The sequence below is a fragment of the Biomphalaria glabrata genome, chromosome 1, assembly GCF_947242115.1.
Source record: "Biomphalaria glabrata chromosome 1, xgBioGlab47.1, whole genome shotgun sequence".
Taxonomy (NCBI): Eukaryota; Metazoa; Mollusca; class Gastropoda; family Planorbidae; genus Biomphalaria; species Biomphalaria glabrata.
In genome coordinates this window covers 43,554,308-43,572,218 of record NC_074711.1, presented here as the reverse complement: position 1 = coordinate 43,572,218, position 17,911 = coordinate 43,554,308, and the positions used below count along the sequence as shown (strand labels likewise).

The 17,911-nt window shown below is 33.7% G+C and overlaps 1 protein-coding gene across 1 annotated transcript; it reads right to left on the bottom strand.

Annotated features, from left to right (window-relative positions):
• Positions 1-3,293: 3,293 nt before the first annotated feature.
• LOC106051791 (glycine--tRNA ligase-like) lies at positions 3,294-16,218 on the bottom strand. Its single transcript, XM_056038003.1, is given in 19 exon segments — positions 3,294-3,846; positions 4,235-4,391; positions 4,495-4,599; positions 4,601-4,683; positions 5,792-5,885; positions 5,972-6,081; positions 6,507-6,592; positions 6,997-7,137; positions 7,262-7,374; positions 7,477-7,641; positions 7,835-7,997; positions 8,977-9,126; positions 10,578-10,723; positions 10,930-11,006; positions 11,390-11,478; positions 11,656-11,797; positions 12,369-12,468; positions 12,607-12,708; positions 15,712-16,218. Coding segments are annotated over 18 exon segments (2,235 nt in total). The 5' UTR covers positions 15,964-16,218; the 3' UTR covers positions 3,294-3,846; positions 4,235-4,274.
• Between the last annotated feature and the right edge of the window lie 1,693 nt (positions 16,219-17,911).

Genomic DNA, 17,911 nt, shown 5'->3' with positions numbered 1-17,911 from the left:
GGAATTCGGTACATGTATTTTTCCTTTAGTATTGTTCTAACCCTACCTTGCACGCCACCATTCAAAGTGCAGAAGTTGTCCACTGCCAGAGACTAGACTTAAAAGGATGTTGACGGCAGAGAGAACAACAACGGAGTTCCGCCTATGTCAAGGGCTATGGAGAAGCTGTACTACAGACAGACTGTTATGATCTGAATCTAGACTCTATGTTTGTGATTTCCTGTAATATAAAGACCTGTCCTCGTTGAGTTGCCTTCCTTAAATTTATAACGGTATTTAATTTAATTGAACCTTTAGCCCGCCCCCTCTCTCGCCCAGGAATTTGGTGACACGCTTGCCTGTAAGGCTGCTGCTTGAATAGTTGAAGATTTATTTTATTAATTGAGTGACTGGTAGGAAAAGAGATCGATGTGTCAAATATTTCCCTATTAAGGTTGGGGGAATTTATTTTGGGAGGAGGTGAACCTTGAATACCCCTCTGGCTACGTCCATAGTTAAGCTAATGGGATTTTCTTAGTCCCATCATGATAAAGATTTAGGCTTTTATAATGTTGCACTTAGATCATCTTAGTTTTGTGGTTCTGGACCTATTGATTAAGACGAAAACAGCTGAAGTAACAAACATGCGTCTCAAATAGCCTCTGAAAACCAATCTAACTCCTGGCTTTTACATGTGACTCAGATATTGGGTCCGGCGGAACTGTTATCATTAACGGGAGAAGGTAAACAAATCAAGCAACTGCCACATACAGACAGTGGCGGCGCAAGACATAAATATGGTGTGGGCGAGGTATCTTTTGCGAGGCCCTCTAGTGCCACGAAAATAATAATATAAGGCTTGTCTTCGAGTCCTGAAGATTAATGAGGAATGCAGTATTTCCCATGGCTACGCAGCCTCAGCAGTGACCTACATATTTTGCCACATCAAGGGCAAGCATAACCATTGTCCGCCGGTGGTCGATTAAGATTTTCTTATGCGTCTGTCCTCGGCAGCCGATTTTCTTTTGGTCTCAAATGTGTATCCCGCGGCTTTTGTGAGTGACCTCCAGCTGTCTCTTAAAAAAAAAAAATTTAAAACGAAAAAGTTATATTACCTCCTGTTGGTTTAAAGTTAAAGAAAAAAAACTTAGTTATAATTCGGATGTTATTTAAGTAAATTCGTGTATTTTCTTCGTTATTTCTCTATAATTTTTGTTTTGATTCTATGTATATTGTTTCTTTACAAAGAATTTTCCCATAAAATCATCTTAATGATCTTCAAAATACAGTGATTTCATCAATATGATATTTTAAAAAATATAAGCTTATAAAATTATTAGAAATATTACGTCTAGAAATGTATATCTTATATTATTGTAGCAATAAAAAAATAAATAAAAGGAAAATAAACCCACACCAGTAATGAATCTGGGTGCATCTATTGTCTTGAAAGACAGAATGAGCCAAATCCAAGTATTCAAACCACTAGGGGGCCATGACTAGGCTGACAAGTAGAGTTCCTGTTGCATTTTAGAGCAAAACAAAGTTTTCATAAAATGACCGCGGGGGCGCTAACAGTGATGTGATAGCAAGTCTAGTTTGTGTTAGTATATGTCACGAGAGATAGAAAATGTTTCAAGAGTAAATGAAAACAAATTTGGTCCCACAATCTTTTTATTTTATGGCGATGTTTTCTTTGTGTGCGCCGCCTTTACATAAACAATTTAGATTTTGGCAGGATGGGTTCGTTAGCTTTGGAGAGCTACCCAGCTAGGACAAGGAAAACTCTACATCCAAACCTCGTCTGTATGTGGCCTTGCCGTAACATGGGAAAAGCTTTACGAATAAAGATTATTATTATTATTATTAATAGAAATCAAAACCGTTTGACCAATCTTGATAAAACTTGGCAGAAATGTTCCTTGGGTACTAACTTAGACCGTAGTGTATGTATTGTAGCCCTAAAACAAACTTAAGACCATCAAAAAAAAAAAAAAGTTGACCAACTCTATGAAAGCATTATAACTTCATCGATCTATCTGCGCAAAGTGTAGTTTCTAAAATTAGATCTAGATCCTTTCGACTTTATTCTTTTCTTTTAGCAGTTTGCGCTATAAGATTGATATAGAAAAATACAGCTCATTGGTGGGCAAATATTTGTTAGGACTTTGTCAAACACTAAAAGGAAACATTTTTATACAATTGTATTTATTTATCTTTCGTCCTCATGTCAATGAAAGTCACACACAATGACTGTACTGGATTTAGAAGTCCTTATAAGCAGCCCGTGTCTATGCAAACCCAGTTGCTTCACTCATCCTTAATCTTCGAAATCGAAGACACGGTGGTTAGTCTTTAAAATCTATGCAAACAAAAATTGTGGAATTAAACTGAAAGTTTTTAATTCGTAGGCCTTCTTTTAGAATACAAATGTTGCATGAACGTATAGGCCTAGAGTGTAACGACAACAAACAAAAACTACAAACCAGCAGTGAATAATAGACCGGTAAGAATTAAAAACCGCAATGTTACTCCAATGTATTTAATACTTCTAATTTTTAAATTGTGAGCTAAATTGTTATAAAACTAAAATCTATGTCGAGATGCCTTATGGACCTAAATCTAGTAGACTCTCTTGTTGTAAGGCTACTTCACATCTCCTAAGATCGCCGCTATTATCTAAGGCACGTTCATGCCATGGTTTCATCAAGACTGGTCAAACGGTTTTGGTTCCTATAAAGAACATATATAAACAGTTCCCCTTTGTAAAGCATGTAGGGCCTGTCTTATCTTAATCAGCTCACTTATTGTAAAGCATGTAGGGCCTGTCTTATCTTGATCAGCTCACTGTTATTGTAAAGCATGTAGAGCCTGTCTTATCTTAATCAGCTCACTGTTATTGTTAAGCATGTTTCACCAAAGATAAGACTCCGCATTGGACGTTTTCTTTCCTAGAGTTGTGTTTACTTGTAAAGAAGTTTGGCTTAAGTCTGTGCACTACAAATGTATGCATAAATAGATTTGAGTAAAAGGTCGAGGCCACTAAATAATGTTGAAAAAAAAAACAAGTATATTTAGTGCAGCAATGGACTGCAGTAAACGAGTTGTATACAAGCTAATCAAATTTATTATCTCAAAAAGCCAGATATAACCTTCTTGTTGTCCCTATTTTGCCTATCACTGATATTGACCAATTATCCTTTTCTTTATATATCTGGTCGATTGAAACTCTTACTGTCTATATCTTAATACAGGGATTGTTCTTGTAGAAGATACCTTATAGCGCACACGCAAAAGAACAAAACAAAACAAGGTTATGTGTTAGTCATGAAATGTTTTAGTTTATTTGATCAGATACAAAGATCATGTTTCAATACAGACAACAAAGCCACATGCCTGATAAAGAAAGTGTATATACTCATACTCAAATAGTCCCCATCTTCTCTAAATCAACATTTGTAACTACAAGAAATCCTTGTACAGCAAGTGAAATGTAGAGATAAAGGTAGCATTGAACACAAAATGTTGGCAGCACAAATCAGTTCATAATACATGCAAACCATCAGCATTTTTACAAGAAGAAATTGGATTTTATAAACAACAACTGCTGCTAGAAAATACTTTATTTAAAAAATTTTTAAAAAGTTACCAGAGAAAAATGATTGTGAACACCATACCATAGGAATAAACCAAAATAGATGAAATCAATACACACAATCAAGACAGTTCACCATGTGTGTCTTCAACTTGACGTTTGGTAGGTTACAAAATTGAAGATGACTACATTTTAAAAGATCTACAATTTAATCATGTCAAAGCCTCTCCCCTAGTGTTAAGTGTTGCTTATACCATCACCACCCTATACACCTGAAACAAAAAAATAAAGTTAGATAAAAAAAAATATGATAACATTAAGTTATTAGCTCCATACCAGTAAAAGGTTGAACAAGTTATATTAATTCAAAGTAATCTGTAATAAACCTTAATGTTTCTTTCTTCTTCAGTGGCTAGAAATAAATTATATTATACAGCAATAGTAATTATATATTCATTTTTTATTTTTTTTGCAATCCATAAAATTCAAAGTTTGTCAATTAACTCCAAGCTTTTAAAAGCAAACTGCAAGTTATAGAGTACAAAGACAAAAGTTAAATATCAACTCAATTTCTGAAAATTCATTAAAAAAAAAAACACTAAAAGAGTAATGAACGTAGTTCAATCAAAAAAAAAAAAATTGACTAAACTAGTTCTAGACCTGTTAAGTACGCCTGAGAGTATAGAGAAACAATGCCAGCTTATTTAGTGGACTCTTGATGTTCAAATTTAGGAAGTAGTGTATGTTTGTTTAATACATTGTCCCATGAACGTCTACCATCTGATAAATCCTTGACAATTTGAGGCAAGTCAGAGATCTGTCAAATAAAATAAAATGAAACAGTTGTAGAACAAGTAATTAAAAACATATACTGGTGGAGAAATGCCTTGCAGGACAATACATTTCAAAAGGACACTTACAGGTGCCCTGATTTGTTCCATTGTCTCTCTTTCCCTAAGTGTTGCTGTGTGAGGCTCTTTCAAACTATCAAAGTCAACAGTAATGCCATATGGGATTGCTATCTGGGTCAGTTCTTGCATAACGTCTGCCAATTGAGCCACTGCTATTGTCCACCTTGTGAGTAATATCTAAATTGGTCAACTGGGCAGCTAGGTAAGAATAAAAGTTTTAGAATTGAATTAACAATAGGAACTGACATTAAATTATTTAATGATATTGTGTATGTACTATATAAATGAAGATGTTCTTTATTACAATGTAGGATGTGATTGTACAATGTAACATTATGTTTCTGTTATACCCATATACCACTGGCGGATCCAGAACTTTGGAGTGGGGGGGGGGGGGGGGGGGGGGGGCGATTTTTTTTCCAAACCCTAACCCTATGCATAAACGTGCGCGCGCGCACACACACACATATACATACATACATATATATATATGAGAATAAAAAAAGCAGCATTTTTCAACCTTCTGCGAAAAACAAAACAACTGGGGCAGCGCTATAAAAAAAAGCAGCATTTCTCAACCTTCGGCGAAAAACAAAACAACTGGGGCAGCGCTATAAAGTTCTCTTGTGGGGTTCATGGCAAAGCCAAAATCGTTTTCTTGCATTCTTCACTGCAGAAACGCATTCTCCTAACAAGTAGAGGTATTCGCCCCCCCCCCCCCCCACACACACACCAATCGGCAAACAGGGAACGACATAATATAAAAATCGGTTAAAATATCAATAGCAAGTTTTAATAATATAGATATTTAATTGATTCTGTAAGCAAGCTGTGATTTCTACAAATAAATTGGACCGCCCCCCCCCACTCGAAAGTGTGTGTGTGTGGGGGGGGGGGGGGGGCGGGATTGATACCCCACCAAATCGGCCAACATACTAGAGGGGTGTGTGTGTGTGTGTGTGAAATAATCTAAAAATAGGTTGAAATATAAATAATTAGTATATATTTTTAACATAAGTAATAAATTCGTATACAAATTGTGTGAATTCTATAATAAAATTTGCCCCCCCCCCCCCCCCCGGGATCCGCCAGTGCCATATACATGTCATGGGAAAACTTGTGGATTCTTCTTTTCGTTTTTGTGGCAAACCATAAACAACGAAATCAAGTTTTCTATTTTTAAAGAAAGAAAAACAATCTGCACCAGGCATAAAATTTTGAGTTTTGGTAATGACCTGATCAACTATAATCAACAAATGTTATGTTAATAAAATGTAATCAAACTTATGAAGTAAGGTTCACTTACAAAGCTTCTCAACAAATGGAGTAAATTCTGAGTTCTGACTCAATGGTAGCACTGAACATTTGTAGGGTGCTATTACTGGTGGCAATGATAGATACTGAAACAAGAACAAATGTATTGGTTACATAGCCTGCATTCACTAACACAAATACACACAAAAATGAATTTATTATTTCCACTTACTGTTCGTTGTTCATCTCCTTCTCTGATTTTAAAGTTGTGCTCAAATATTGTATACATTATACGCCCTATACCAAATGATGGTTCTATCACTGAGGGAACAAACTCCTCAACTATGAACAGACACAACATTCAAAGTTTTAACAATACAATACAACATCAAATTACAGACATGAAGAAAATGATATTTGCCAAGAATCTACTAAATTACATAGGATAAGTTACAATTTGTGATTATTTCTTTTAGTAGAACTTTCAGAAAACAAATGCATTATGGAACAAAAAATAAGAACTAGTTTATTCTGTACAAGGGAAAATATGTCTTCTGTTTACTAGTAACCTTCTATCTAATCTCTACCCTCAAAATGACATCAGTTTCTGTCTAAACACTACTACTTTCTAAATTAGAAAATACTCAGTAAAAAAATCTATATCCATTAACACATTGTTTTAGAATCCACTATATGTTATCCTTAATGGCTTACAAATATTAGAAATAAGCTATAAATTCTAAACTTCCAAAAAAGTAATTCCTTACCATGAAGAGTCTTCTGATATTTTTTCACTTGAATCATGTCTTTATTAAGAGTGAATGATTTACCATTGATCACAATATCAACTGATCTGTCATAATAATAATAATAATCTCTTTTTTATTCTGGAGGACATTTGTTTTACAATAGTGCATTACGCATAACAAACTATTACAATGATGCAATCAAAATGTGCATTCATATAATTTCACTTAAACATTACATGTAGAGTTTAAATCAGAACATTGGCATTTGTTCAATAACTTCAATGCCAAAGGAACAAAAGAGTTCTTTTGACTGTTATAAAATACAAATAAGTTTGTTTTTGTTTAAGGTTGACATTAATATTTTAAAATATTTTTTAAGTGATATCTAAAGATATGATAGTACAGAATGTGATTAAAGAGGAGACGTATTAAAATAGGTGAGAACATGGAAATGAGTAGGATTGATTCTGACAATAAACTAGCACTTGAGTTACTGATGACTACTTACCCTTTCTCATTGAGACTTTGTTCAAAACTGTTGAGGTCTTCAGCAGTCAAACCAGTCAGGTAATCAGTTATGACCTTGGCATCCTGTTTAAAAGCTTTACCAATTGAGCTTTTCTGTGGCACACATTCAGTCACATCAATAGTTTTGTGACCAACATTAAGAAAAACACTAGACTGGGCTCCAAATAATAACAAACCTAAACTAACAAGCAGACATCATGTGATTGCTTGACCTACATTTCTTCTAATATAAAAAAAACCACAAGGATATAGGTGAAGACAAAGGCTTCTCTGCAACAAGCCTGACGCCTGTGGCTTTAGTATGCTGAGTGAGATCATAGCAAGACCTATCAGCACATCCAACACATTCTACCCAGCCCTGAAACAAAAACAAACATTGATCGATGACTGTACTACATAGACAGCATAGTCTAGTTGACATGCCACTATAATGTACAAGTTAGAACTTTGCTATACTTACATAAGAAGTTTTACATTCAGCATCCCAACAATCACATGCATAATGAGCCATCTCATTGGATAAATGTTGACGAAATCTCAAGCGAGAAGGATCAACACCCATTTTGACCATGAAAAGATGAATTCTAGCCATAAAATAACCTAGAGTCTCGTTAGCAACTAGTTTCTAAATTGGGATTACAAAGCCATAAATTAATTAAAGAAGAAAGAATAATCAGTAATTAATATATTAAACACGTTTTAGAATTAGAAGATAATCTAGAAAAAAATATTACAAGTACAAATGTAAAAAAAGAGTCTGATAAGTGCTAGCTAAACCATGAAATACAATTTAAAAAAAAAACAAAAAAAAACTCAACTGTTTTCACAGCTTCTCCAATAGTTTTTTTCTCTGGTGGCTTACCATCCATCTGATTACACGCTGAGTATAGACACATTTCAAGGTCTGCAACTTTTGAAAATTTTGAATGGCTTTTGTCTGATGGATCACAAAAATGCTCAATCTCTGCCATTGTGAACTCTCTAAAAAAACACAAGTGACATAAAATACTTTTTTAAAGACTATTCCTCCTTTATACATATTTTGTTGTAAGAGCGATTATTTTGATCTTAATAACTAATGAAGGATACAAAAAAAGATGGAATTTTTTACCCACCCATACCCCCCCCCCCCCCCACCACCTGAAAAAAAAATCCTGGTTAAGCAAATGTATAAATCTACTCAGAGTATATATAGTGATAGGCCTATAGCTGTCTTTAGCTCCAGACCAAATTTAATTTGAAAGATATTTTTAAAAACTCATGATGGTAAAACCAGATTGTTCAGAGTGTGAGTCAATCAGCTAGTAATTATTTTCCCAAAGATATATAAACGTTCAAACTTCTAGGAAAATCGTTAGAGACGTTTTTGAGATCCTTGTACACCCCCACCCACCCAGATTTTTTTTTTTGCTTTTTTTTTTTTTTTTTTAACCCATGAAGAATTTACAAGCTGAAAAGAGGAACTGTAAAAACAATGTAAAATTTACATGAGTTTGTTATTAGTAATGTGATTGTATAGTCAATGTACAACAGTCCACTACAGTGAAACAGCTTAAACAAAAACTTAAGACTAATCAGCTATTTGTGTCAGCCATGTTTGGATTGTTGGTGACCAGGTGTTGGTGACAGGACAGGGTGGGTCATGTGACCATTGACTTCTGGGTGGTAAAGTGTGGGCTGCCAAAATTTTACCTATTAAAATTCTTGTTTTGAGAAATCGCCTGGAAATATGTTGATGCTAGGTGGAGTTTTCAAATTAGAGGGCCCATGATGCATGCCCTAGTTAGGACTGTTCATTATTAAGCTATTCACCATTAAACATTTTTTTTGCTGCCTTCATGTAAAATGGATGCATCATTCATTGTTTTAGCACTTAACTTCACATTTGTATTTACATAAAATCATAGCGCTGATCATATCAGTTCAAGAAATATGTTCACTGCAAAAATTGATCTTTTACCTTACTCGAATAAGTCCTGAACGAGGGGAAATTTCATTTCTAAAGGAATTTCCAATTTGAGCAGCTGCAAATGGTAATTTCCCCTGATTAAATTCAAGCAGGCGTTTGAAATTCACAAAGATGCCTTGTGCAGTTTCAGGTCGAAGGTAACTAAAAGAAAATTCAAGACATGATTAATATTATTGAAAATACTAAGACATTCTTTACTCAGAGCTGATAAGTTTGTATAATTATTGTCTAGAAACTTCACTATGTATTACTTATTCAAGAAAATATGTAAGTTTCAGATTTGTTTTAAAATGAGAACTTTTGGGTAAATATTTTTGAAGAGTGTAACTCTGGTTTTACTAAACAGTGAATAAAATAAGACTTTTTAGAATACTAGGAAAATGTGTGCTATTTTAAATACTAGACTAAGATATAGAGCAGGGTCTCATTTGACTTGAAGGTAGAATGTGATGAGTATTGCAAGAGAAGATTCTTACTTAAAATAGACATTGTTCTATGTATGTGTTTAATTCTTAAATTTGTTTAATGAATTAATAAACACAAATACATAATATGTGTGAATGGTTTCAAAACTTCAATTTTAATTCATATTTTATTTGCTTTTTTTTCAAACTATTGCTCATAATAACCATTACGGTAAATAGTAATAAAAAAATAAACATTTTTTTTTAAACCTAAGAAACAACAGGATAGATTTAAATGTAAACTGAAATTTAAAAAAATGTCTTTTCAGAGTCATGAACATCTTTCTTAGAATTTAATTATTAAGACAGCAATATTTAATACTATAACCTTTATCAACAAGTGGTAAAATAAATAAAATGACAAAATAATAATAATTGTCACGTTGTGTTACACCTAATTGTGTATATCTCCAGTTGCATTAATACATTTTGATGATTCTTAGTCTTTACATAAATACAAGTCCATAATAACACAAAATTCACAAATCAAAACTTTTAACACTTTAATTAAATAAATCCAATAAGAATAATTATATTTTTTTGGAATCACAATTCTAAATTCGCATGAACTAGATCTTATTAACTCTCTCTCCGTAATTATTTTCCACATTCCAATGGGTTCTTCATTTTGTCATTAGTATTTTTTTCCCGTTATGGTTATGCTTGAATAACTTTCTCGTTATTTACCAGAAAGTGTTTTATTTGGTATTGAATTAAAGGGGAATGCATGCTCTTTTTATAGAACACAAAGTAAAGTTTATAAAATCTAATTTAATTTAAAGAGGTCAAATCAACAATGGTATTGTCAATTAGGAGAAAAAGAGTTAAGCCAACAAACTAGTATTATGAATTAAAAACAAACCAAGCCTAAACTTTATGTTCACATTCCTTTTTATTGTCTTATGAGTTTCATGACTGGCACAATTGTGTCAAAACATTTTCTAAGCTATTTTCTCCAAACGAGAACACAGTTTTAACACATAGTTAAATAGACAACCATTTCAAAGTAAGCAAAGTTCAAGGCTAGGCCTCTATGTGCATTGTCAAGTAGTCTTTAATATGGAGCAAATACTAGAAACTTTTGCAGTTTGGTTGGTTAAAAAGCATCCATTGAGCCTTTTCACTTACCCTTTTATTTGTCCAGTGGGCCCAATAGAGGTTGAAAACATAAGATTAAACTCAATTGGGTCAGTCAAGTCATTGCCTGTAACGGGAGACTTCATGTTGTATTGTCTAAGTGTTCTTCCCATATCATCTTTACTCATGCCATCTATCTAGAACAGGCATTGCATCAGAACAAAAATTATAACAGGCATTGCATCAGAACAAAAATTATAACAGGCATGGCATCATAACTAAAATAAGAACAGGCATTGCATCAGAAAAAAAATAACAGTAACTGAAAAAGCAAAATTACATTAATAGAAAACTTTATATATTAAACCCAATAATCTAGCAAACAACAATAATTTAGTCTTACTAGGGGAAGTAGCTTTCTTATTTCTTCTTTGGTCTCTTCTGGAGTTTTCTTATCTTCAAGCATTTTTTCAAATGTTGCTGAAATAGAAAGTGAATGAAAGACACTTGTCAGTTAAAGAACCATGCTTGAATAATGCCTGTCCAGTTAATCAAAGACAAATGGTTAGTTGTAAAAACAAGAGAGAGATAGAGACTACTAATGTTTATGAACCAGTCTCAAACACACCTCACACACTGCAGTCTATCAGTGTTACAATATGTTCTACCAGACAAACTGTAAAAAGGAAACACGATTAGAGCCATAAGTTTCTATCTCAAAGCTATGAAATTACATGAATTACTTTTATTACACAGTAGTACATATTGGCACACAGTTAATGTCTGTATTATAAAAAGAAATGAGATACCAGTATTCACATATAAGCACTTATCTTTGGTTTGGAAGCAGGGGAGAGAATTACCTTCAATCAGATGGTCAGCTCTAAAACATTCTCCATTTTTCAAATCTTTCACCATGTAATCTTGAAATCTATCCACATGACCTGATGCCCTACAAATTCAAGAATCATAAGTACTTTTTATATTGACACAATTGAAATGCTAACAAAGTTAATCATTGTTGAGAAATTTGAACATTTCAATAATTTTATAACTTATTAGAAATAGGTCATTTATATGTAAATAATTGAGAGTTAAAACTGTTATGGTCTACACTAGTAGCACCTACTTCAAGACTGGTTCTGGTGTGAGCATAGCTGTATCTACCTCTAACATTTGTTCCTCAAGAACAAAATGTTTTCTCCAGGCTTGAAGAAAATTGGCTTTCATGGCACATCCCATGGGACCAAAGTCATACAAACCATTCACACCTGTGCATACATTTAACAAAATTATACATTTCATTATTGAAAAACAAAACAAAATATTTCATTGTAACAAAGTCATTTGGAAAATAACAAGACAATAATGTCTATCTATGACAATAAAGCCATAATTATGTTCAGTTAGAAAATAAATGTTGGTCAGTCAAGAAGCCACATGTACTATTATTTTAAAAAAAGCTGAATAATAAAAGCAACCCAGTCAACAGTTGTTGATTGTCCTATCACTTGAAAAGAGCTCATTTTTCTATTCCGTTTGTCTAAGGACTAGTGGGCATGTCATTTAATTTCCTTTATATCTAATTGTGTAATGCCTCTGCTACCTTTGGACTAGTGGTCATGTTCCCACTGACTAAACCTTCTCTGATATGTTAGACTATAACAACTAAGGTGGAATTTAAATCCTTTCTTACACAGACTTTTACCTTAATAAGTAATTCAGATGTGAACATTAATGAGTAACATTCACTATAAGAGCATATCAAACAAAGCACACAAAAAAAAAAGAAAAAAAAAAGAAAAGATCTTGTTTGACAGACCAAAAGAATTTTAAGCATACCACCATAAATGGCAAATGATTGATCATAAAAAAATCTTTGTTTTAGAAGATCTTCCATTTTTAGACGATCAAAATTTTCTTTAGGCGAGAGCTCCAACTCCTGTTAAATAAAAAACATTTAATAAAACTCAAGTAATAAGATTCAAATTATTAAAATAACTTATTAATTTAACTGTGAAAAAAAAAAATTGCTGTGAATTGTATTTAATGTATTACTTAAAAATTATAACAAAGTTACCTTATCTTCCAACAGTTTTTTTCTATGCTTCAGTTCCGCCACAGCTCTTTGCAAGTCAATATCACCTGCTCCATTTTCTTTTAACTGCCTTACTATATCACCCTGAAACGCAAATGTATTTGATGCTATTAAATGTGCACCATTGTAATTATATAAAAAGTATGATATTAAAATAAACATATTTTTTCTATAACTGAAATAAAAGATAATATAAATGTCAATGTCTTATATTCTGACACTGCGTTTCCAAATCATGGCATGGCAAATGAGGATGAAGAAGGGAAGGGCAGGATGTTGGCTATTTATAACCAGTTCTGATATATGAACATCTCTTGACCTCAGTCCAAGTTTTTTCATTCTTTTGGACTAGAGTTAAATTTTAATATTATTATTTAACGTGTTAATTTAATAAAATTTTGAGTTATCTAAAATGGCAAAATCAAAGAATGCATACTTAATTTTTAATACGTTTATAGATCTAAATTGCTTGTGACCACTTGTGTTTTGTTGTCTTTTACTTTTAGATACAAAAAAGTTATTGATTGTAAACAACTTTTTTTACGTTTACTTTTGATTTGAACGTCGAGATCTAGACTCTAGAGCAGTGTTTCTCAAACTTTTTTCTTTGCCGGCACAGTAAACAAACTACATAAATTTCGAGGCACACCACGAAGAGCAACAGTTGTTTTATAATAAAAAGAAAAAAATGATTTTACCTGTTTTTAAGTATTACATTTAATGTGAAGGGTGTGCCTGTTTTTGAGAGCAAATGCGATCTAATTAAGGCTCCAAAATCAACAAACAAACTCGCATTTCATCGTCTATTGTAAGAAGTCTCTCTCTTTTCTTAGATTTGATTTCAGTCAGTGCTGAAAATCCAAACTCACAAAACCATGAAGATGCAAATGGAAGAATTATTTTGATTGTTTTTAAACTGATTTGCAGGATATAACTTGTTGATTGAAATCCAAAACACATCCAGGCTTTCTCTGCAAAACTTGACATAAGAACTGCATCGTTTTTTAAATCAATGAGCTGCTCTTCTTCTTCAGTTGTAAGATTTGTAGCTTCATTGTTTCCAAATGGAGAGCTGACCCATCCATATTCATTACTTTCAACTGTTGGAAAGTAATGCTGCAATGTTGACTGCAGGTGTTTCAAAGTGTCCAGAATTTCGGGGGTGATTGCTTTATTTGAAGCACATTCATTGTAAGTAGAAAAGCAGTCGAAGACTCCTTTCGAGATCTTACTTTGCCACAAAGACAATCAATTTTTCACCAGATGATTTCAGTTTTGAGGATGCAGTGATGATTGTTTACGATGGTCCTTGAAGACTTAAATTCAATTAATTTAATTTGTCAAATAAATCAGAGAGAAATGCCACCTTAACCCGCCAGATCTCGTCATGAACAGAAAATCCAAAGTCTTTTTTTTTCAGCATCCAAGAATAAAATCAGCTCAGCCTTGAGATGGACGACATGTTTTAACACTTTTCCCCTGGAGAGCCAACGAACGTTGGTGTGATACAGGAGACACTTGTAGTCTGAATCCATTGCTTCACAAAGCTCTGAGAAAAGTTGGGATGCAAGCGGTCGAGATTTGAGGAAGTTTACAACTTCCATCACTTGATCTATAACAGACATCAAATATTTCGGCAAAGATTTGAAGGCAAGAGCTTCTCTGTGGATCATGCAGTGAACAGCTAATACATTGGGATTTCCTTGACGCACAAGAGTGACGAATCCCTTTCTATTTCCCTGCATGGAAGGACAGCCATCGGTGCAAACGCTTACACAGTTTTTATCCATTGTACTTTGAATAGCAAAATGTTTTCGTTCCCCACTTAAAAATATCTTCGCTTTTGGTCGTAGTTGGTAAGTCTTTGCAAAATAAGAATTCGTTGACACATTTTTCATTCTTTATGAACCGAATAAAAGCTAGCACCCTGGGCCTTGCTGCTAACGTCAGTGGATTCATCAACTTGAAAAGACCACAGCAGAGACACTTCATCGTCAGTCACGTTGAAGTGTTCGAGATTTGATTTTGTAAATCTGATGATAAGTCTTTAATTCTGTGCAAGATAGTACCATTTGACAAAGGAACTTTTTTTACATTTTCGGCGGCATCGGGTCCAAGGATAGTTTCAACAACTATTGCTAAAGCTGGTGCAATGACTGATTCAGCCTCTGTGTGTTTTTTCTTGCGTTTTGCTAATAACTGAGCAGCCTTATAACTTGCAATTAATCCCTTTTCTGGCAGCTTTAGGTAGTTCGTAAGTTTCTTAGCTTGTTTATTTTGTTGAGCCCTGATGTTTTCGAAGTATTCCTTCGGTTGTGCTTTTACAGCTAGATGTTTTGTTTCCAAGTGCCTCTTCAATTTGCTTGGAACAAGTGCCTCATTCGACAGAGTTGCATTGCAGATCAGACAGAATGGCAATGGAGCATCTTCAGGTCCAGAAGATATGAAACCATATCCGATGCAATCTTCTTTGTACCTTCGTTTGGTTCCTTGCTTTTCATTTAACGCTTTAGAAGTTTCATTCTTACTAAGGTATTTCTCCATGGATAACAATGAATAATGTTTAGTAATAATTTGTTATTATTAGCATACACCTAAATAATTTACAAGAAACACTTCGCTTATTATTATCGTTACCAATTCAAGAACTGCTGTGCGTCTGCTAAGGCAGTTTACATTTGAGTCATTATAATAATATATGTATAGTTGACAATTCCATTACCTGAAGAGCTAAAACCCCTTTCCGTCACTATGGAGCGCTACTACTACTACTGGTCGTTGTAAGTGGGTATGTCATCGCAACGTAAAATACAAATTTAATAGTAGACAGACTTGTGTAACACTGCACGTGTGGTGTTCTGAAAACTTCCGCGGCACACCTGCAAATCTTCGGCGGCACACTAGTGTGCTGCGGCACACTAGAAACACTGCTCTAGAGTAGAGAGATTATCTATAGTATATCTCTAGAATAGTCTAGAATGAATAGATTCTAGATCTAGATTAGGATTTCTAATTCTAGGACTAGTCTAGATCTGTAGAGTGTATCTAATAATCTAGACCTAGACTATTCTAGACTGGATAGACTACCTGTTCTTTTACAGCGCTACGAAGTGGTGCTAGCTGAGCTTCAATAACAGGATCTGACATTATCAAACGCTGTGCTAATTGTAATCGACGTTGCTTTGCTTTCTTTGATCCCCAGCTGTGTTGGCTCTGAGAACGGCAAAATAATGCAGTTGTCCAAGTGTCTAATTTTCCCGGAAATAAACTGTGTTTTGGTTGTCCAAAACCAATAATAGATCTACATACAGATCTCACAAGCAGATGGTAAAATTTCATCAGCCTTTTTTAAAAAGTTACACTTTTCTAATAAACGATAAAACGTCACAATAGTCCGAAAGGGTTTTGAGAACAAAATTAGCTTTCTTTACATTTGTTGTTACTTTAAAAGTTATACATCTGATTACATTTCTGTTATAAACGGCACCATAACTGTGGAAATAAATGTATAGTTTGATATAGATCTATATTATTATTTAAGAAAGTTCAATTCAATTAAATAATTCACAAATATACAGTTTTTTAATTAATCCCAAAGAACACTCCGTGACACTTTGACATTAAAAATATGGCTGCGCCCTCACCGGCGTAATCATAGTTATTGCAATGCAAGGAAGAAAAAAAAGAAAAGGGGTTGGTTAATCAAATTTTTTACAATAAAATTAAATTTCAAGAAAAAAGACTATAAACAATTCATAAAATACAATTTATAAATTTTTAATGCTTATTTCAAATGAGTTTTAATCTGCAGGATCTAGATTCATGTGATGGTCTAAACTTTACCCACCAAGTTAGAATTAGATGACTCGTTCTTTGACTTATGGCCCCTTTGCAATCACAAAGGTCTTGGCCCAATGATGTCCTTCTTTTAGTGGTCCCCGAAAGAAGAAAAGCAGCATTTTTAAATTTTATTTTTGCTCTCTCCACCCGTCAGTCTGTCACGCATATACTATAGATGAAATATTAATAGGCTCTTGAAAATTTTATTTTACGTTTTTTTTTAGCGTGCTAAAAAATAAGTGTAGCGGCTACTAGATCTAGATCTAAATGAGTAAATGTGGTCTGAAAACGAATCTTTTTTGTATTTTTAAATGAAATTCGCAAATCTTTTTTCTTTTCGTACCACATTTGAACGAAAAACAATTATTTGAAAGTAGGCTATGCGTCACCATCACCTATACTTCAGTCCAATGCTCTGTCTTTTGTCTTGGATAGAATATCTTTCAATGACAGGTCTGCCCATTCATTTATGTTGTTATCCCATCGCTTTCTCTGCATCGTCTTCTTCTTTCCTGAAGGAAGGTTTTTGCGAGACCTGAGGATCTTGTGATATGGCCATAGTGTCTTAGCTTGCGTTTTTTTTAACAGTATAGTTAGCAGATCTTATATATAATACAGACGTTACTTCAAAAAAGAAGATAGGTAAATGAGAAAAAGAAGAGAAAGGGGCAAGAATAAATGTGGTGGCGATATAATTGAACTTATGGAAAATTGAAGTAAAAAAAAAAAGAAGATTGGGAGAGATTTGAAAACAAACAAAGTCAAGGACTTCACACTGAAAGTAACTTTTGGCAGCTGGGTCTAAAAAAATCAAAATTACTTTGTGCTACAACCGAAAGAGTTTTAAATTACAACTCAGTGCTATAACATGTAGACCTACACTATTTACACAAATTATTACATGGCTCATAAAATACTTCGCTTATCAATACTTCCCGTATTCAGTACCCCGGATACACCTATAATAAAAGCTTTCTATTTATAGATTTGCCTCCATGTATAGAAAAAAAATTCTCCAATGGAAATAAATGCAATGAAGGTAGACGCTCTATGTTGCCATCAATATTTCCAGCTTTCGTCTACCGAGAACAAATCTTTGGAAAATAAATTGCGCATCACAACACAGCTCTGGTGACATTCTTTGAGCGGTATTTAAATACCGAAACATACAGAATTTCTGGATGAAAGCCATGTATTATTATCCTGACATATAGCCTATAGTGTCGCCTTATCGTAATAAATCAGGGAGAAGTTGATTCATAAAAAGCCAAAGAATTGTTAGGACTAGAAGCAGAAATGAATCCCAAAAATAATAAATTGTGTGCATTTTAACCATATATACACTCAGATTAGCAATGTTGCTAACCTACACATGGGCCAAGAGATCAACTGTGTTGGGGTTTACTAGGACCAAAACAGGAAATGGAAAGGATATTACGAATGAGAT